This window comes from Paramisgurnus dabryanus, chromosome 7 (genome assembly GCF_030506205.2).
Source record: "Paramisgurnus dabryanus chromosome 7, PD_genome_1.1, whole genome shotgun sequence".
In the NCBI taxonomy this organism is placed as follows: domain Eukaryota; kingdom Metazoa; phylum Chordata; class Actinopteri; order Cypriniformes; family Cobitidae; genus Paramisgurnus; species Paramisgurnus dabryanus.
Genome location: NC_133343.1, coordinates 17,581,659 through 17,603,527, shown reverse-complemented (window position 1 = coordinate 17,603,527; position 21,869 = coordinate 17,581,659). Strand labels below are relative to the sequence as shown.

The following is a 21,869-nucleotide window of genomic DNA, read 5'->3' as shown; positions in this document are numbered from 1 at the left end:
GAGGACGGGCCACATAAATGGAGCTGTAGCAGCACACAGGAGAAGAGTTGTTTTCGGGCATGAGCTCCTTTTTATTGCCTAGGGCAGACTGAACCACACGCCCCGTCCTTGGAAGAGCCGGAGGGCGCCGTTGATCCACAAGAGCGCTTATAGCGAGAGGAAAGAGTGCGGCAGCCAGGAGAGGCGAAAAAAGGACGGGGCTGTGAGTTAAAGGAGCACTGCACCGGAGGTTGCATTAGTATACTTACGAAGGCATTCCGAACCTTAAAGTTTGAAAAACACACGGAGTATTTGGTGGATTGAGACCTTTTGGGTGTGTAAGCACTGTGTTGTGCCCGCTGGTACGCTGTATTGTAGCTGTTTAACTCTCTCTCTCTCTCCCAGGCTGGAACAGTCAATTGTGGGGACATCGTGAACCTTAAAGGTTATGAGGAGAACGAAGATCGGACGGATTGTGTCGAAGTGAAAGTGGATATTTAACACGTCAACGCTGTGAGTACCAGAGTAAGCTAAAAGTGATTGTGATATTGACCTGGTTTATGCTAACTCCCTTCAGGAGGAGGAGGACGGCCCTACCCCTCATAGAGCGTGGTGGGTGAGCTGAGGAAGTATTTACCGTAGCAGACACAATAACGACATCACTAGCTGGGCCACATATTTCCACCACCAAGCCTGAACGAAGCGAAGTGAGAGAAGACGGGCGTCCTTTTTGTACACTTGAAGTGGTGGGTGAGTCTTTGTGCTGTGGATACATTTATTTTTTTGACGTGGTGCTGTCTATTGCTGTGGGTTGCTGTGTTTGGCTGTGTGTGTGTTGCCAGATTTACCCCCGCCTTCACACTCTTCGTCAAGAGAAGGCAAAGAGGCTGCTGGCGTAGCTAGTACAATACAGCATATGTTGTGAGCGTGCTTCGGGCTTCCAGAAATAATACGGTGCCCAGAAACCGAGTCTTTCCCCTGCCTAGCCACTGGGTGGATGTGAAGAGCGGTGGCGGAGAGCTGAGGAAGCAGCAGAGGTGTGAGTACGATTTGGGGCTATTCTTGTTGATGCTTTCCAGTGCATAAACGTTGTTGTTGCAGAGAGAGAGGTGACGTAATCCCTTCGTCCCGTGGCCTCCACAAGGGGGCGCCCCTGTCCAGAATTCGAACACCTGACGGCAACGAGGAAAGGGCAGCGCTCGGCCCGGTGAGACGCTGGGATTTTCCGCCCCTCTGCTACCACCTACCGGTCGTGAGGGTTCGCCCCCGACGCTACTTAGGAATTACTTACCCCAGCACACGTCGCGCTGACTGCTGCGAGCCCGCCACTGTATTTCTGTGTCCAAGTAGAGACCTGTTGAGAGAAGAGGAGAGAGAGTGCCTATTCTGAGGAGAACAGCGTGAAACCTGTACTTACGGTACGCTGAGTCCAGCTAAGAGGTGAGAGCCATCTCAAAGCAAACTGACTGTGCTTCTGTGTCCAAGTCGATACCTGTGGAAAGAAGAGGAGAAAGAGTGAATATTCTGAGGAGAAGCCGAGCCAAACCTGTACTTGCGGTACGCTAGTCCAGTTGAAAGGTGAGAGCCATCTCAAAGCAAGCTAACGGTGCTTCGGTGTCCAAGTCGATACCTGTGGAGAGAAGGAAAGGAGTAGTGAGTAACCCGACGAGAAGTGTGTAACTACAAGGGAGAGCCTCCCCGAGGAAGATTCAGGTACGCGACCAATATAATAATCCCCCACACTCATACTGGTTCTGATTCTGCCTCCAGGAGGAAGGAGCGCGCCACGGATTACCAAGGCCAGGCCGGAGCCTAATTCCCACGTCCTGGACCCCCGTTGGCCCCTTGCTTCCCGTTACCCCCGGCTGAGGCCTACCTGGAGGGCAGAGCCCGATATTAGTTTTAATTTCCCTTCCCCATTTCCCTACTACCTTTTAAATATTTAATAAAGATTGTTTTAATACTTACCTGTTCTCGTGTTGTCTGGTCATTGGGTTGGCTTTGGGGACCTCCTCGAGGTGGAAGTTGAGAAGGGGCGTGGCTTAGTATAGTAGCGCCAGCCCCTTGGCCGTGACACTTGGTTATGTTGCGACGTAAGGAGTCCGTACTGGCGACGTGGTGATTTTGGTTCTTTAATGGTAATGAAATTACCTCCCTAGGACGTAACCGTTACGTTGCCAGCTGGTAAGTCATGAAATTACCAAAAATGACCAATAAATTACGTAACTAGTACGTCGTGTGTTAGCTGGGGTATATGTAAACGAGTTATTGTCATTTTGCTATTGTGGTTCTCTAGCTGCTTAATCGCTAGCTTATGGTGCATTACTTGTGGCAGTTAAAATTACTACGTTATATGATCAAATTGAACCAAAATGTTGATAAAATGTTGCGTTTGGACCGTTTTTGGGCTGAAAACCATCAACTCTATTTGCCAACACTGCCCCCCACCAATTTATTTCTACCTCTGGGTCTGAACTTCAAATGAGTGTTGTGCTAATATGTAACGGTATGGGTTTTTTTTTGTTGTTGTATTGTTCAGAGCTCTGTACGTTGCTCTATAGCTGTAGTTTTTGTGGTTGTATTACAGAGATGTGTGTTTATAACACTTTAAAACTTAATGTACCAAACCTATGTATTTTCTAGCTGGGGGAATTATATGCATTCATGTGATCGCCCCCTCTGGTAGACGCCCCCTCATCAGCGCTCGCCTGGCGCCGGCACTGAAGCCAACACACAAAAAAATACAGAATGGGCATTAAAACTTCTCAAAGACTGGTTAAAGAGAAAAAATGGAGACAGACAAGTATGAAGCAGAGGATCTTAAGGTATTACGATCATTTTATGCATCTGTGCAAAGTTTTGCGGAAGGATAAAAATGTTAATTTAAAACCAATATGCCAATAAAATGTTTCAAATTCATATTCATGTCCAGTTTTTTTTCTTATGTGGCAAGTAGCCGTGTAAATGTAGAGGCAGCCGGTAGTTATTGGGAAATAAGCCCCTTCAGTGTGATACAAGACCCTCCGCTTCGCGTCGGGTCCTGATCACACTGTCGGGGCTTATTTCCCAATAACTACCGGCTGCCTCTACATTATCCCTTATAGGATTCAAATCATTTCTTTACCGTCATTTGCAGAAAGAATAACCCATAAAGACAGGTGAACATGATTCAGGTCCTCAGTTCCCTTTCTAGGGATGATAAAACTGCGATTTATAGTCTTTTTGGCCATTTTAATGATAAACCAATGTTACAGCAATCTAAGGGGCTGAGAGATTTACTGGTATGAAGGAATGTTTTAAACTTTTTAAAGGTACATGGCTACCCTGCTGAAAAAACCAGCTTAAACCAGCCTAAGCTGGTTGGCTGGTTTTAGCTGGTTTAAGATGGAAATAGCTGGTTTTAGCTGGTCTCCCAGCCTGGTCAAGGTGGTCTCCCAGGCTGGCCAGGCTGGTCAAGCTGGTCTCCCAGGCTGGCCAGGATGGTCAAGCTGGTCTCCCAGGCTGGTCAAGCAGGTCTCCCAGCCTGGCCAGGCTGGTATTATGGCTGGTCAAGCTGGTCTCCCAGCCTGGTCAAGGTGGTCCCCCAGGCTGGCCAGGCTGGTCAAGCAGGTCTCCCAGCCTGGCCAGGCTGGTATTATGGCTGGTCAAGCTGGTCTCCCAGCCTGGTCAAGGTGGTTCCCCAGGCTGGCCAGGCTGGTCAAGCTGGTCTCCCAGCCTGGCCAGGCTGGTATTATGGCTGTTCAAGCTGGTCTCCCAGGCTGGCCAGGCTGGTCAAGCTGGTCTCCCATCTGGGCAGGCTGGTCAAGCTGGTCTCCCAGCCTGGCTGGTCAAGCTGGTCTCCTAGCCTGGCCAGCTTAAACCAGCTAAGACAAGCCAGCCGGACCACCAAGCAGGCATGACCAATCTTCAACGTTGAAATTTGGTTGAAATAACCTCAGTTGTTTTTTCAACATTGAGACAATGTTGAAACAACGGTGAATGGTAAACGATTGCAAAAGGTTAATACAATGCTTAAAAATCAACTTTGAAATTTGGTTAAAATGATGCCAGTACGGTGAATGGTAAACGATTGTATTATGACATTTTAATTTGTGAATCCTTTAGATAAAAATTTAAAAACTCATTTAATGAAAATACTTATATTTTATGTATACTATTTGATTGATTTTAACACTGGTGGGGCATGTGATTTCCATATGAATTCAGGAGATGGATTAGGCTGGATAATTTTTTTGTAAGTATTATTATGGTTGTTTTATTTTTATTAAATTTTCATCACAATGTCTAAAATATAACGTTTCAAATATACATTTTAAGAATACCATTAATAATATAATAACATCCAACCTTTTATCGGCTTTCTTTACGGTGCCACAGACAGGTCCCTCAGCCTTTTTTAAGCAAAACATGCCCATGCGGGCCCACTGTGGGGTATACTGTGGGACAGTGTGGGCAGGGCAAACTCACACCACATCCCAAATGGGCCCCCAAATTATCATTGGTTGTTATTATCTTAGCAGATAATTTTCTTTTGATGTTTGTTGTTAAATCAAAAACTAGTTACTACACTTTTATTATAATAAAACCATATTTTTATTTTTATTTTTTATAAAGCTCTGTCCATTTAGAACAAAATGTGCAGGCATGCTTATGAAATAATTGAACCCACCCCCGGGTGAAGATCTAAAAAGCTATGTTTTAAAAGCACAATATTTCTGTTTATTTTAATACAAGAAATATTTATTGTTAAACAAGTTCTAATTTTCAGTTCAGTCTGGACGTGGGACATCTTTTTTTACCATCTTTATTGTTTTTTTAACATGTTGTCTTTTGTTATGTGTTATTAGCTATGGTTATTAGTCATGTTCGACTTCATGCAGCGCTGCTAGAACAGACATCATACGTTGATGACGTCAATGTATCGCGAGAGCGAGTCAAGAAATTACACTCTCGCGGTACATTGACGTTATCAACCTGTCAGCGCAGCAAGAAGTCGAGCACACGTATTTGCGGGCGCGCGCCTCCGTCCTCGTGAGTTCAAAGTGGATTTTAACCGTTTACCTCCGACGACAGTTTTCATTTCTATGGCAAATTCTAAGGTAAGTTTTTATTAATTCCTGGTTAAGTCATTAAAATCAGTTCACAGTTATGTTTATTTTGTTTTTAGTAACAGTTAATTCGATATGACTAAAATATTCTGAACTTTAATGTTGAATGTTGATGCAGTGGTTTGACTGAGCTCGTGACGCATTAGCTAATGTATGCAGATCTTTTATTTGTCTTTACCTTCTATAAAAATGTGTTATCCTCGTTCTTCAAATTTATTTGACATTGTTTAGATAATTATAACGCAAGTTATTTCAATGTAGGGTTTGACGCGTAAATGTAAGGTTATTTAACTTACAGTACGGGCACACAGTTTACAGTAGCCTGTTAAAACGGTTAAGAATTTAAACCGAAGCCATCAATTCTGGATTAAGTTAATAACTATTGTATATTTATGTTCACTTTTCTTTACAGGTCATTTTCTTGTTGTGTTTTGATGTTTTCCATTGGCTGAAGAGTAAGTATTACTTTGTGTTTATATTTGCATCCAAAACATAAGTGCTCAAAAAGTGCATATCTGGTTTATCATTGTCATTAGGAAAATATAAGAAAATAATTTAGGATACAACAATTATTGTTCAGCACAGCAATTCATTTCTTTTGTATGTCACTATTCCTTCTACAGTATGTAGGCTTACATATTTCAAACCCTTTGTTTTCAGTAGACAAAGACACAAGTTAATTCATAGTTCAGAGTGGATGTTGATGCAGGTTTTAGAGAGGCTTCATATTGACATATAAAATTGGTCTTTGTGGTGGTGTACATAACAGCATCTTTATGTATTATGGTTTAATCATAATTTTTTAAATGATGGCTATGTCCATGAGCTACCACCCACCATTGTAACGCACCACCAAGCTAGCATTTTGTAATAGAAATCAATAATTTACTATTTATTTTTGAAGCATCTCCCCTACAACATTACAATGCATTTAGTATTTGTTTTGTATTCAGATCAAATTCTACTAATCATAATAACTAAGATGCAGTGTTTTGTATTTCACAATTTATATTTTCTTTTGAAAAGGGGCCATGACTTGTTTTTTATTTTATTATGTGTTTTATATTGGAGGCAGATTACCATGCAATTTGAAGAAGTGTGATAAAATACACAGAGGTGAAGTCATTTGTCTTTCCAGATGCCCAAATCTGTACCACTCAAAAAGTAATGAAGTGACAGTGTACCATGACAAAAAATTTAAACATTCTTTATTTCTTTCAAAGTTGTACTTGGGCCACAGTTTTTTGTATTTCTAACCAAAACATTACATTTATGATTGTATACTAATGAAATATGTTTTTCTTTTTCTGAACTTTATCAAATGCAATGATAGCTAAGATGAGCCTGAAGAGGAGATTTGGGAAGTCTTTGCTTTGCCAGATCACCTGTGGTAAGTTTGTAAAACATATATTAAAAATAGGACCAGAACATCTCCTAATCAATTTTTTTTATCAGGTCGGGATGTCTGCTAACAAGATGCCTTGTTGGTCTGGGCGAGTTTGAAGTCTCTCACAGACAGTCCAGAAGGTCTGGAGTCCATCTTAGCTTTTATTGGTAAGTGACTGCACAAAAGGCTGTTTGACCCACACGTAAAGCAACCAGTCAATGTTTGCTCTGTTCAGCATCTCTTTGGGGGGGGGGGTTAATATTGATATAAGCAGGGCCTGAAGTTAACTTTTTTGACCACCAGCCACTGTGGCAGGTGGATTTAGAAATCCACCTGCCACAGAGACTTTTTACCAGCCAGTTTTTTTTTTTGCCCGAATAGTGAATTATAACACTGTCTTTATTGTATGAATTAAATATAATTTTTTTCAGAGCTACAAAAGTGAATTTCTCTTTGTCTTAGGTTGTTTGATTAACATTAATGACACAGACTTAAGTAGGTTAATTGAGGTTACTGTCTCTTTAAGACCAGCACAGACTGGTTTTTGACTCTCTATACATACACTTAAGACATAAAGAAATGTTTTATTAGAAAATGAATACTGTTGAGATCATTTTATTTATATGTGCCCTGTCAAGAGCAGAAAGATTTTATGTACGCATGCTTTTAGGAACGCATCTCTCCGATGTGCCCTATTGAGTCCCCTTAAACCCGCGCACGCACACAGAGACAGAGGGGGCACAAACTGCGCACATAAACGCCGCACATACGTTGTTTTTCATTACTATATTCGCAAAATGCATGTTACTATATTCGCAAAATGTATGTTAATGTACTACAGTATAAAGCATAGTAGCGAAACTCTCTCTAAAGTTTACACATCAAGAGTTCTGATCCATCACAGCAGCACTACACATCTGTGCAACTGTGATTGTACAGTAGCATATGTCAGCATTGCATTCTCATCCCATCTCACCAACAGTTTAATACTTACTCGCACATCCAAACGTAGTCAGAGAAGTGCCTCATCTTCTTTCCAATCGCATGAACGTTGCGAAACAGTCGCATCCTCTCAATGAATCACTCAATTTGCATCGGTGATATGCGCAGGTTGATAAGAAATGAGCGGGTGCCGGTTACGAGTCATCCAAAAATATTTTAATGATATTCAGGCCGCGGTCAGTCGGTCGAGTTTAAAAACTATTTTGAACAATTGCGGGCGGGGCGGGTTAGTTGAAAATGTCGGTCGGGAGTGGGTTGTTTATACAATGACCCGCGCATCACTGATTCGCATTGGCTACCCGCCAATGTGGCTGGTAGATTGACAGTGTTACCCGCCAATTGCAAAATCCACCCGCATTTGGCGCGTGGTCGGGTGTTAATTTCATGCCCTGGACCCAAGTATTCCGACCCTTTACTCAGTACTTAGTTGAAGCCCATTTTGAAGTAGCAATCTTTGCAACTCCTGGATTCATTTGTAACCAAAGCGATCAGAAGCACCATTCACTTCTATAGTATTCTTTTAGCCTATTATGGAAGTCAATGGTGCTTTCCGGTCAGTTTGGTTACAGACATTCCTCAAAATATCTTCATGTGTTTATGCGAACCCATCAGCAACCATCAAGAGAAATTGGAGGCAGCTGAGCTAAATTGCAGATATTGATGCAAATGATCTGAATATGTATAATGTAAATATAATATTGCAGTTTTCTTTTTTCATACATTTGCAGAAGTTTCTAAAATTCAGTTTTTACTTTGTCATGGGGTATGTATTGTAGATTTATGAGGAAAATATCTAAACAATTACAGTATCATGCAACCACCTTAAAATTTAAATGTGAAAGGGGTCTACCCTGAATACTTTCTGAATGCACTGTAGGTGATCTTGATTGAGGCTTATTGTCACCTTTGTAAACACAAAAGCTTTCTTCCTTCATCAGATGGCTATGCAATGTTTCTAGACAGACTATTAAAGAACACACACACACCCTGATGTGCAATAACAAGATTTTTTTTATACATGGGCTAAAAATGCATCATTTTTTGAAAATGACTTTTGTTTCCTCTTTAGATGCTGTCATCAGATTTTAAGTACAGTATGAGCCAGAATGGAAGGGTGTTGGTGGCCATAAGAAGACTGTGAGCTAAACCTACAACAAAATTCATATTTGCAGTTTTCCTAGAATATTTTTTTCTATTCAGATGAATAAAATTACTTTAAAATATTATTTTGTTTTCATATTTTATGTTTTTATTCTGTATTTGGAATATTCCACTTCTGCACTACTAACTGGAAACCTAACTGTTTGAAAGAATTTGTTTTTATCTATAAAAGATCAATTTTAACAGCTGCTTTTATGTTTATTTAGAAAGGGTAGGCACATGCCATCATTCACAAACTTTACCTACTTTAGGTGTTTAGTTTTATGGATGGGGTTGTACTGTAGGTAATGAGCAGCAAATTGCATTCTTGTAATAATTACACTAAAACATGATATGTACAGCAAATCATTTGGTGAGTATTAAAATGTAAAGTAAAAATCTATATTTAGTGTTAAAAAGTGTGTTAAAACTGCGTCGCGATATCAACCTTGATTCACCTTTGTTGAAAGTGTGATGTTGAAACAACATTGAAATGTTGTGAAATCAACATTGAAACAACGTTGTGAAGTCAACTTTGATCCACTTTTGCAAAACCAAAAGGTAATTCAACATTGATGCAACGTTGGTCCCTGACGTTGATTCAACGTTGAAATGCCGGCCGAGAATCTAAGACCAGCCTAAACCAGCTAAAACCAGCCTGGCCAGCTAAGACCAGCTTAAACCAGCTAAAACCAGCCTGGCCAGTTAAGACCAGCCTGACCAGCTTAAACCAGTCTGTCCATCTTAAACCAGCTTGACCAGCTTAAACCAGCCTGACCAGCTAAGACCAGCCACCCGACCAGCTAAAACCAGCTAAGACCAGCTTAAAGCAGCCTGGCCAGCTTAATCCAGCTAAAACCAGCCTGGCCAGCTAAGACCAGCCTGACCAGCTTAAACCAGTCTGTCCATCTTAAACCAGCTTGACCAGCTTAAACCAGCCTGACCAGCTAAGACCAGCCACCCGACCAGCTAAAACCAGCTAAGACCAGCTTAAAGCAGCCTGGCCATCTTAAACCAGCTAAAACCAGCCTGACCAGCTAAGACCAGCCACCCAACCAGCTAAAACCAGCTAAGACCAGCCTGACCAGCTAAAACCAGCCTGACCAGCTAAAAAAGTCACCAAAACCCCTCTTAAACCAGCATGAAACATCCAGGCTGGGAGACCAGCTAAAACCAGCTTGACCAGCTTAAGCTGGTTTTAGCTTGTTTTTTCAGCAGGGTAGAACATAGGGTATAGTTAATATTAAGAATGTGATATGCTTTTGTTCATTATGGAGGTTGCGGGACGCGTGAAACTGTCTGGGGGAGCTGAACACAGCGCCAGATGAAGCCTGGGCTAGGATCTAATTGGGTGGATGAAGTATTACAGAAAAGGGAGACGCAGCAAAACAGATGCATTACCCATGGAGATATACAGTAGGTGGCGGTAATACTCCAAACACGTAAGCAACCGTTAAAAGGATGAAGAACGAGAAGAAGTACGTAGAAGAGACTTCCGCCAACGGAAATGTTTTGGCTTTTGAATGAAAGATCCGCGTGAAGAGAGCACGTCCTGATATTCAATAGTTGTATTTATTTCTGCGGTTCTAAGTCTTTATTCGTCAAAAAGATGTCTTGCAGAAGAGGAGCACTGATTGTGTTAGAAGGCGTAGACAGAGCCGGGAAAACCACACAGTGTCACAAACTCGTCCAGGAGTTACAGCAAAGTGGGCGAGCGGCTGAAATGATGCGCTTTCCTGGTAAAATCATTTCTGTTGAAAAATGAATTTCAGTAATAAATCTTTCTTGCTTGCTGGATTTGTTAAAAATGATTGTATAGAGGTTACCAGGTGCTACATTTTTGCAGATTTATCTAGAGAGTACAGACTGTATTTGAAAGGTAATGCTATCGTGCCAAGTTAAAACACTGGGGGATTTCAAATAAATGCGTTACCAATACGATATACGAAGTTCACACATGCACTTTCAGACTTTGAGCTTCATAATACACAGTTGGAAGTGAGCTCATTCAAAGATGACAAATGGGTTTTGAGACATATGTGTAATTAATATGCACAGTTTTGGTATTTGTTTTTATGTGGTTTTTTTTTTAGACAGAACCACGGTGATTGGTCAACTCATCAGTTCATATTTGGAGAAGAAGAGTAATCTGGAGGATCACACTGTACATCTGCTTTTTTCAGCAAACCGCTGGGAAATGGTGTACGTTTTTGTTCCTAAATATTGCAGCGACAGTCGGTGTAATTCTGTGAACTATTCTGTACATTTCTTCACCCATGTGTTGTAGTACACATATAATATAAATCCTATTCCACTAATGCTAGAGATTATGCTTCTGTCAAAAGTTAATAATCATGTAACTAGTCAGTATTTCAGATATCCATTTTCTTATTTCAGACCTCTGATGAAACAGAAGTTGGAACAAGGAATTAATCTAGTGGTGGACCGTTATGCATTTTCAGGAGTGGCTTTCACTAGTGCCAAGCCTGTAAGTGTTATTGTTACTCCAAAACATTTTATCAAAGAAATCATTTCAAAATAGTATAAATGATGTTGAGATTAATTCTTTATACAAACATGATTACAGCACATATGTCCATTAAATCATTTTACTTTTATAAGTCAACAATATCAGAAATCAAGTCTAAAAATGAGTTTAGTTGTTTTATATGTTCAGGGCTTTTCTATAGATTGGTGCAAGAATCCAGATGTGGGATTGCCAAAGCCAGACCTGGTGATGTTTCTGCAGCTTAATCCTAGTGTGGCAGAAAACCGTGGGGAGTTTGGATCTGAACGGTACGAAACAAGCCATTTCCAAAACACAGTTCATCAAAGGTTTAAAGAGCTAATGGAAGATACCTCTGTAAACTGGAAGGTGAGGGTTTTTTTACATTTAGGACTGAATGTGTTTTACAGCATGTATTTATAATACGTAAACTTGTTTTTCATGATTTCCTTATCCAGGTAATTGATGCAGCAAGAACCATTGAAGAAGTGCACAAAGATATTAAGCTTTTAAGTGAGAATATTATCAGTTTATCAGAGAATGTGCCAATTGGAACACTGTGGAGGTGAACTGCTCCTCCAAATCAGCTAGCTCAAATGAGAATTTTTTTTATATTTGACTGTGCTGCATTATTAACAAACTTAAAACTAATTGTTTGTTTATTATTTTTAATGAATCCAAATTAAATATTCATAAAATAAACTTGTGTAAAGACATTCTGAACGTGAAAAAGTCCCAGTATGTAAATGATCAACCTTCCTTGATTGCCATTTACAAGTTAATACAGGTCCAAAACCATCACTTGTCGAAAGTAAATGCTAAATCAAATCTGATAAGCAGTTATTCCAACCAATACCTTAAAACGTGTTATGGCAAACCTGTGTTTAAAGGTAAAAAGGCACCATATCACTTAAAAATAAATCTATAGTGTTAAGACTTAGATACACTTAAATGCAAGTACATGATGGTATATGAAGATACTATGAGCCTTGACTTTGGCTCACTCAGGAGGACACAGATCAGTCAGTATAGCAGTTTAAGAAGAAAGCTGTGTGTTTGACGCGGTTGACTATGCCACCAAATGCCACACTGGCCATGGACGTCAATGATATTTTTTCTTTGTCTCTCTCCCTCCCCTCTTTTCTTTGGAGGGGGCTCTGCCATCCGATTCTAAAAGACTGGCAACTGTAATATTTCTTCACAGAGACAGGATTTCAAACTCTTCGTCTTCAGAATCAAAGAAACGCTCCAGTCGGTCTGAATCAGAGAAGTCTGTTGAGGAATTACAAAGGAAAATAAAATACATATAATTGAACTGCAACTAGCATGGATATGGTACTAAAGTACACAATTATAGACATAAAAAGCCCATGGCACATTATTAAATCAGCACAGTCTTCTGGCAACAGTGTGTTTTTAAATATTTCATTGCTCTTTTAAATTGCTCAATGTCATGACACTTTAAAATATGCTTTGCATAACATTCATGATTTTAGGATAAAATGACACTGTTTCTTGTCAATCCATGAGCATTTAAACCATAAACAATGCACTGTCACTCTAATTGAGCATAAGCAGCGCAGAAAAAATAGAGCCAACTCCTGCTAGGCGAGTATGCGCTGCTCACGCTTGCAATGTGAAACTGCCATTAGTAGTAACAAATTAGCATTAAAGATATTTATAAACTAGTCTGCTCCAAAACATTGACCAGATTTGCATTTAAAATATTTAGTAAGCATTAAAAAATTAATGTCTAACTTCCAGTGATAGTGTTACACTGATCAGGGATTTTTTTACATCATTCTGCACTTCAGCTTCTTAACAGATTCCAAGCTGTAGGGATAACTAAGGGCTCACGATTAGTTGCGACTTTTTGTTTACATAATATATGTGTGTGTGTACTGTGTATAATAATTATGTATATATAAATACACACACGTATAATTTTAAGATTATATATATATATATATATATTTTAAATCTAAACATGTATATATGCATGCAAATATTTCTTAATTATATACGTGTGTGTGTGTGTGTGTGTTTATACATAGTACACTCAAATATATTATGTAAACAAAAACTTTTATTCTGCAAATGATTAGTCGCGATTAATCGTGAGGCAGCACTACAAAGCTGCACTTCAGTGGGTCTTTAATATGGCAGATTGTGTAACTTTTAGAAGGATCTCTTGAAAGATATGAAATGTAATATACATAACTATATTATCAGTGGTGTATAAAGACCTAACATAATGAACTGTATTGTTTTAATTACCTTAGAATGAGCCATTTTTATCTATATATACACCGCTGGTTTCCTTACATGGACATCACCTATATTTGTTCCTAAATGGACAAACTGTTCTACAGACCACATTTTGTCCCAATGTTGTCACTATTATATGCAGGAAAAAAAACACACACTTAGAGTGGGTTGCACCAACAAGGATTAAGCTTAAATCTGGTTTAAATCAAGATTTAATAATTTTGTTGCACCAAACTTTCAATCTTAAAAAAAAAAATTCTACAATTAAATGTGTGGCTAAATGATCAGAAACAGACAAGAGTTACAAGCGTGGTGGCAGAGTAAGTTTGTTGGCTCAGTAACATGTCTTGTCGGCTTTGAACCGTCAAGTCCAGGATACCTTCTTATTCTATGATAAATACAAAGACATCTTTTTTTAAAAGAAACAGAATATTAACAGCACAGGTGACCGGTGCTCGTATACTATGCTTCTCCGTCATTCACGCTCCAGTGAGGAACTGAATGGCAGTAAAGGAACAAACATGGCACTGCTTTATGACAAATGCATCCACACATCTTGTTCATTTATATCACATTATAAAACGGTTAGTTCCAATCCTTGATTCTTATTGGTCAATAGGTGTGCTTTATTCATGATAAAACACTGCTATGACCGCTTCACCCAACGGTTCTGTTAATCACTGCGCCCTTAGCAACCACACATATCGGTTTGTTGTTTTTATTTGAGCTTTCATGCATATTACACATTGGAACACATTTTTGTTCATGGTGAGGGACTATTTTTTCTAGCGGAAGGAATGCTTTTTTTTACTTTAATATTGTGTGGTAACTGTTTTATAAAAGCAATAAGGTACTTGAGGCAAGTGCTGTATCGTGAATAAGTAACGGCTCTCGTACCTTATTGCTTACATATCTGAGCTTTACTATATATCCTGCCACACTGCTTTGTTAATCAATACAATAGATTGTTTTTAAAAATTGTCAAATGTTTTTATTTTGAATCAGCCAGTTAGATCACCAATTTATTTAGGTAGTGATTTATAATACCAAAATTACATTTCCTTTGCCTGCATAAACTGCATATTTCCTTTTTGAATGACAACATCAACATTGTTGCTGTTTAATTACACAGGCAAATTCATCATGGCGGACAAAATATTTAATTAATCCTTGTTGGTGCAACCCACCCAAGTGTTTAAAGCTACTTTTATATGCCTTTGTTAACATTAGATTATAGTTTGATCGATCAACAATATAACAGAGAATTAAAGGCACGAATCCAAACATGTTCTGTATACATGAACAAATTAAATCTATGTACATAGTGCCATACATCATAAGATATTACCTGGAGTGAGATTAAGTACATCTGCAGTAATTAGATGAGATGGCTGACTTTCCACTAACTCAAACATAGGGAGGCCTCTACAGTTTGAAACCTGCACAGGCAACAAAAGAACAGTGAACAGAGGTATAAGCAAGAACAGACGCTACTTAAAATAAAGATCAATGTAATAAGAAGATACCTTACGAATCTGTGCGCACCAGTCATCAAAATCATCCTCTGTTTGACAAAAGAACCCCTGAGGGACACAATTTTGTATTGATAATACTGCAAGAGATTTCACACTTGAAATTGTTAATCCACATGTTAATGTACATTAAACCCCAGGGTTAACACTGTTTTTGGCATTTCTAACTTCCCCTTTAGACACTGAATCTACAGCAGTATGCAAAGTGTGTTTATGCAACCATATAAATTGCATGAATATTTAATGAGGTCAGCACATGTAAACAACCCACTGAAACATCATATCACACTGTATTACTCAATATGACCAAATATTACAAGTGTGAAAACTGTTTAATGGAGAGTAAAAATGGCTTTACAAGACAATAAAACAGGGTTAATTTTAGTATGTATGGCAGCGAGTACACCAAAGCTTTTAAATGCGGCTAAAAAATGCCAGGTGGACGCAGACTATAGGCGCTTTGGTTGCTATAATACTTCTGCTTTGTTCAGTCGTTGAACGATGCACCGATTAGATGATGTGGTATTTGTCCGGCCCCTCCTCCACTGTTGTTGGACGGCCAAGTCAGAAGTGACATTGACGAGCTGAGCGTTTCACCCACAGTTGAACATTTTTCAACTCTCAGCGCTTATAAAACCCACCAGCGCTTCCATTGAAAACAATTGAAAACATACCCCGCGTAAACACTTTGGTGTGCACGCTACCTAAGTGAGAATGCCCTGGGATTTTCTAACCCCTGCATTAGTATCCACTTACAGCTGCAATGGAGGGGTCAAGCTCACATATATGCATTCGGCATGGAGGGTGCTGGCAGTGGTAAGACTCGTCCAGAAACTGACCATCTTCACTCGGATCCACAGACGGCTGAGTGGTGTGAGGGTCTAGATAAATAAGCTCATCACCTGCAAGATACCATCATAAAAGTAGTGTTTTCAAATAAAATAATAAGTAAACATTTACTTAAACCTATCCTTGTCTTTCTGTAAAGATTATGCTGATGAACATTGCTCACCCACAAAGCCAATGAAATAGTGAGCACTGTTCGGTTTCCCACCTATTACTCCCAAAGACTGAGGCATCATGAAGCATTGCTGGAGATAAGAAAAAGTCAAACACTTGGCAAAATGCGTGATCGTTAGGTAGTATGTAAATATTTTCAGCAACTCATCTTCAACAAATCCTGTGTGAGCAAGTCTATATTTACAATAGATTATACCTTGAGTGGTTCAAAATAAGCTTCATTAATATCACTTAGGCCTAGTCTTAGAGGAATCAGCAGAACTAGTGGTTTCCACAAAGCAGTCTCATCCTCTGCCAGAGCACACGCCCCCTCTAGATCACCATTCATCTCTTGAGGTTCCACAGAAGCTGCATAGGCTCCTCTCTCAAAGTCCAGCCACGGCATACACAATCTTTCTACAGACAGCCAACAATCAAAATATTTTCTTGTCACCCTTTTACCATCCAGGTACAACATCTAATTTTTAAGCATCAAAACACCAAAATATATATACATGTATATGTGTGTATATATATATATATATATATATATATATATGTGTATGTATGTATGTATGTATGTATGTATGTATGTGTATAATATATATATATATATAGATGCTGAATTTAGCATTTCAAACGTACATATACTTTTCAGTGCTGATGTTAAGGGGGACTCAAGTATTTTATAAATAACCAGAAGTATAATAAAGCCGGAGTTTACATAAGTTCAGATTGTTGGGATACGGTATGTATAAAAGGGAATAAACATGCAATAACATATTTAGAATTTAAAATTTTAAAACTGTGTGGTCCTAACTTAGGTTACAAAAGGAAACTCACTGATTTCCTCTATGACCACAGTATTGTCCATAGCTACATGAACTGCCAGTCGGCTCCAGGTGTCAAATACTGCCAGTTTCCTGAATGAGCACAGTAGTGTAAACACTCAATATCTATGAAAAGATAATCCAAGAAGCAAGACAACTTGTATATTTTTTTCCCTAGTAGTGTTTTGAAGTTACTAATTTAGAAGTGAAACAGTGTGTTATATTTTTAAATTTACCACATTTTATTTGGTAAACTTACTTGAGTACCTGTGCCACTGTATTAGGACCATACCACTGGCCTATAGACTTGCCCTCACCTACACCCATCTGAGCTAAATAAAACAAGAAAAAAACTTTAACCAAACCACCATTGTTGTATATGCATAATACTCGGTTAAATGACTTAAGATGTACCTATTTGGTGGATGGAAAAATAGCTGTCCTTCTTGTCAATAAAAGCATTGAGAATACTGATATATTCCGTTCTTTGTCGCTGACCTGGACTCCATTTCCAGTCTATAAAACATGTAATAAACATTGTCTTAGATAAAAGACGAAATATGCTTTGAAGCCAGAAAAAAAAAGATTTCCGCTTACCTCTACCTAAGTGCCTGCAGATCAAGGCCTCTCCAAGAATCATCTGTCCACATCGGAGCATGCAGCCCCAGCCAGTATCTGAAGTAGGCCCAGTGCCACCTGTAACATCACATCTCTAAACAAACCCTTTACAATACTAATACAGGACTTTAGGTGTGTGACCACCGTTAGATCATGACTGGTGACTAAAGGCTTTGACTCTCACCGATTGGCTGAAAGTTTTTCCTGTAGGTGAACCACAAACGTGAGGTGACATCAGCCAGAATTTCCTCCTTCTCTGAGGAACGAAGGAAATCACTTGAGAAACAAAAACTAAACACAAACCAACAGCCCTTTATTTACTTACTTAATGACAGACTTACTTGCTACATAGATACATACTTACATACATACCAAAACAGGTACTTGATAATCACACAGTAATCAGTTCTGGTTGAGAGTTGGATGTCAAAATAGTGTGAACAACAGCTTAGTAACCTGTTAGTGCGCTGAACTGCTTTCCCAAAATCCAGACAGGCTCTGAAGTCTCTGGGAAATCTTCGATCTCACCAAAACGCAAAGTGTCGTATGTTAGAGTAGCTGTTGGTGGAAAAGGAACAGGACTGCATATTTACTAATGTAATTTCCACGGTGTTAGACCATAAGTGAGCACCAGAAACACTGAAATCTTAAATTAAAAACAAAGTTATTCTTAAAGACACCTGCTAATCTGATAGTTCCACGTGATTGTAAGCTTAAAACACGCCTCAACGCAAAATCTCTTGGCAAAAAGATTATTAGAGGACTTCAAAAAATCTATTTACAAAATGTCCATAACAACAATTCCCCGGTCTCGTCAATATTAGTAATTAACGTCCAACCAGACATACTGACCGTCTCTTAAAGCCTGACAATTAAGTCTAGCGAGACAGCTTGTTTGTGCATCGTAAACGTATTTGAAGCGCACTATGCCCCAAAATGCGGTTTGGAAAAGCAGCTTACAATCTTTTGAAACAGACAAAATATCAAATAGCTTCTCAAATTGACCACTACGTGTTGGTAGAGTAGGGTGTAGGCGACAAAACTGTGTCCATTTCATTTCTGACAGGAGACTGTTCTTTTAGCTGCCAGCAGTTAGGACATCTATGTACCATATTTAATGACAAAATCCCAAAATGTAGAGGCCGCTTCTCCAATAACGGGCACATAGTCGGATGTCGAAAGAAGAATTTTGCTTTTTAACAATTTCATGACATCTGGTCAGATGAAGGAAACTGTAAATGGATTGTTTTCTTGCGATTTTCTTACCTGCATCCATCCCGACAGTGATTCAGCCTATCTTGTTTGTTGAATGTTCCTTAAACGACACTGACCAATGAGAAACGACTTCCGCCTTGCCAAGGCTGCGTCATTGTCTGGGTCTTATGGAACGCATAGGGTCGTGAGTCGTGGTTTTGAAGTCGTAACTCACGGGTTTAAAAACCTGTGAGCATTATTTTAACCAATAGATCGTCTTCAAGGGTGGGACATATGACTCATAATGTTGGCTGATGTTAAAAAGCTGGAGTTGGCGAGCCGCGAGATAACGTATTATGTTGATGTGAATGTTAAATTGTTTTTCACAATGTAATCGGTATTCCCTGTTAATAGTTTTTTGTTTGTCAATCCAAGATAAGTCATCTAGTGGTAACATGATCGTTATATAGTGAAGGAGAAATGAAGCCTTTCGAAGCTTGGAATTAAATGAACCAATTGCTTCACAAAATGATTCACTATTTCGAAGCGTTTGAAACACCATACACGCTGGCGACACCTGCTGGTCAAAATGTGTAAAGGCAACGAAACACCTTACACGCTGGCGACACCTGCTGGTCAAAATGTGAAAAGGCAACGAACTCTACTAAGTTACTTCATGTTATAGACCAGGGGCCGTATTCACAAAGCATTTTATCTTATCACTAAGAGTACTCCTAAATCGCACTAAAAGATTTTAGCTAGGAGTTTTCTCTTAAAAGTTATTCACAACGCTTTTCAGACCTACTTTTAGTAAGGGAAAATGATAACTCCTAAACTAAGAGTGAGTCTTCGTTGCTACGGATGACGTCAATTCTCATGCACGAGCTGCCTCGCAATGACCACGGTGATTGATTGTTAGATGACAGGGCTGTCATGCGGAACATAACACAGACGCACCAAATCATGGAATTACAATATCGAAATATGTCTGTGTCTTATACAAATAGTAATGCCATCGAAATGCATATATAAAAGAAAAGTCGTGAATTAAATTAAATCAAGGTAGCCTAATACAAATGAAAACGGCCATTTGCCTAATAATAAAAAACGACATTGCAACACTTGCTTGATTAATGTACATCCTATTAGCCTAAATAGACTACTTAAAGCAAGGAAATGTTGCCCATATTAAAGAAGCCTGCCTAATGTAATAAATAAATGATGGTGGATCATGGCCGGAGTGGGAATCATTTTCAGCCCTGGAGTTTCATGCCTTAGACCGGCCCACTTTAGTTGTACGCTTTTTGGTGAGAATGGGTTGAAAATAATATCTTTAAACCCTCAGTAGTATAAGTCTGCAGCAGGCACGGATTAACGCACGGGCCTACTGGGCACTTGCCCAGGGCACTGGGCCAGCAGGGGGCCCTGTCAAATTTACTTTGTCTATTATTTTGTAAATAAATATTTTAATTTTATGTTCAGTAAAGTTGTGTTAAATATTGAAGAATAATGTAGTTTTTTTTGCAGTTGCAAAAGTATTAACTAGTAAATAAATCAAATAAATAATTTTAATCTATTGCTGCGCTGTTGAGAGAGACATCTAGAGGCGAGTGAAAAGCATTGCGTAATATAAAAGTCACGCGTAGAAGATAGTTACTCGAAAACCAAAACAAAATGAGTTTAAAACCACAACCAAGTGGATCAGTGATAAGAAAGCACAAAAGGACAGCTTTTCCTCACCCTGCCAGTCAGCAACTGTGAAGGAGAACGTTCATTTTCTCTAATGGCAAGAGTAAAAAACGAACTAAGACGCAAAATGTGTCAAGGACGTATATTCACTGTCTTTAGGGGCTGGACACACAGCTTTTACGCCCGCGGCCAGCGCATGTTTTCAATTGATTCCATTGGAAACTCTGCGTTTTTCAAATAACCAAGCAGCTAGCGGGTTTTTTCCGCCCTGAAAACCGGTGTTGTGTCGAACTCAGTTCCCCCTATGTTTCCCTTTAGTGTAGTGCTTTTATAGCGTTTTCATCACGTTACATTTAGAAAGATTAAAGATTTGAATTGGTTATACTAAAAAGGCATAATATCATGTATTTTATAATACAATTTATTAAAAATTTCAGTTTTCTATTAGGGTATTTCTTTTAAAATATAGCCTGTCTTTTTCTTTTTTTTTCCTTTACTGGTTGTTTTAAAAATGTAATGTTTGCATACATAATTAAATAAATATTATACATATAATATGATTCATACTGTAAAAATAATTGACTTACCATTAAGAACAATACAGATACATTACAGAAATGCATACATATACATCTCAGTAGCCATTAAAACTTTAAATATATAAATAATAAAACCTATAACGTGATAAAAACGCCATAAAAACACTACACTGAAGGGAAAAATAGGGGGAACATAGGGGGAACAGACTTCGACACAACACCGGGGCTGCGTTCAGCCCCGACAGAACGTTGCACAACGTTTATTAAACTGAAACGGTGATGCATTGAACACCCTGTTGTGATGACGCAAGAGTTGCAACTACGGTAGCTGAGAGGCCATGCTTTGTTTTCTTTTTTAAATGTTTCTGAAGCCTGATGAAATCGTTATAAATGTGTGTTTAATACTGTAAAATACCCTCGATGTTACAGTCACTGACCTTGCCTTCCAGAATGAAAGACAACATTCCAACTTGAAACCATCTCTTTACTATCGCGTGGTTTTATACATCTTGCCGCTGATTGGGCTGACATTTCTGACACACCCACCAAACAAGAGAAAACGCTTCTAAAACCTGTTGCATTCCGTTGCACACCGTTTCAAGGAAACATGTCGTTCAACCCGGAAACCGTAGCAAAACGTTGCGCACCGGTGTGAGATTGAACATGCCCCGGCGCTCTGGGTTTTTTCAGCACTGAGCGCTGAGAGTTCAAACATATTCAACCTTGAGTGAAATCTCTGCTCGTCAATGTCAGTTCTCACACGGCCGTCCAATTACAGCGGAGGAGGGGCGGGACATTACCACAGCAACCAACAGCTGAAGTATCACAGCTACCCAAGCGCTCGCCTGAAAAACAGCTGGCATTCGGCGTCCTCAAGGCATTTTCAGCCGTGTTTAAAAGTTTTGCCGTGTCCAGCCCCTAAATGCCTGTTGTGAACGACTGTTACACATGAAATGTAATGAAATGTCTGCTAAATGTAGAAATGTAAAATATTTATGGAATTTTCTCCTGTGATATGATTTGGAGAGGTCAGAATCTTTTTGATTGAGTATGTTTTACAGTATGATGTATGTTGACA

The 21,869-nt window shown here is 39.2% G+C and overlaps 2 protein-coding genes across 8 annotated transcripts; one reads left to right on the top strand and one right to left on the bottom strand.

Moving 5' to 3' along the window:
* The first annotated feature begins 9,896 nt into the window (after positions 1-9,896).
* On the top strand, positions 9,897-11,839 carry dtymk (deoxythymidylate kinase (thymidylate kinase)). Its single transcript, XM_065241598.2, has 5 exons — positions 9,897-10,355; positions 10,710-10,818; positions 11,014-11,104; positions 11,294-11,491; positions 11,581-11,839. The coding sequence occupies exons 1-5, from the start codon at positions 10,226-10,228 to the stop codon at positions 11,689-11,691; spliced, it is 639 nt and encodes a 212-aa protein (XP_065097670.1). The 5' UTR covers positions 9,897-10,225; the 3' UTR covers positions 11,692-11,839.
* atg4b (autophagy related 4B, cysteine peptidase) lies at positions 11,764-18,793 on the bottom strand. 7 transcript variants are annotated; one of them, XM_065273697.2, is made up of 13 exons: positions 18,636-18,793; positions 17,826-17,927; positions 17,554-17,625; positions 17,349-17,447; positions 17,166-17,267; positions 17,011-17,083; positions 16,765-16,844; positions 16,139-16,338; positions 15,935-16,013; positions 15,679-15,824; positions 14,917-14,973; positions 14,739-14,829; positions 11,764-12,394 (listed from the first exon to the last, which is right to left on the bottom strand). In XM_065273697.2, the coding sequence occupies exons 1-13, from the start codon at positions 18,643-18,645 to the stop codon at positions 12,321-12,323; spliced, it is 1,185 nt and encodes a 394-aa protein (XP_065129769.1). In that variant the 5' UTR covers positions 18,646-18,793; the 3' UTR covers positions 11,764-12,320. The 7 variants fall into 7 exon arrangements, with proteins under 7 accessions (XP_065129769.1, XP_065129770.1, XP_065129772.1 ...); XM_065273698.2 differs by having other exon boundaries at positions 17,730-17,927; positions 18,636-18,701; XM_065273700.2 differs by having other exon boundaries at positions 17,734-17,927; positions 18,636-18,701.
* Positions 18,794-21,869: the final 3,076 nt, after the last annotated feature.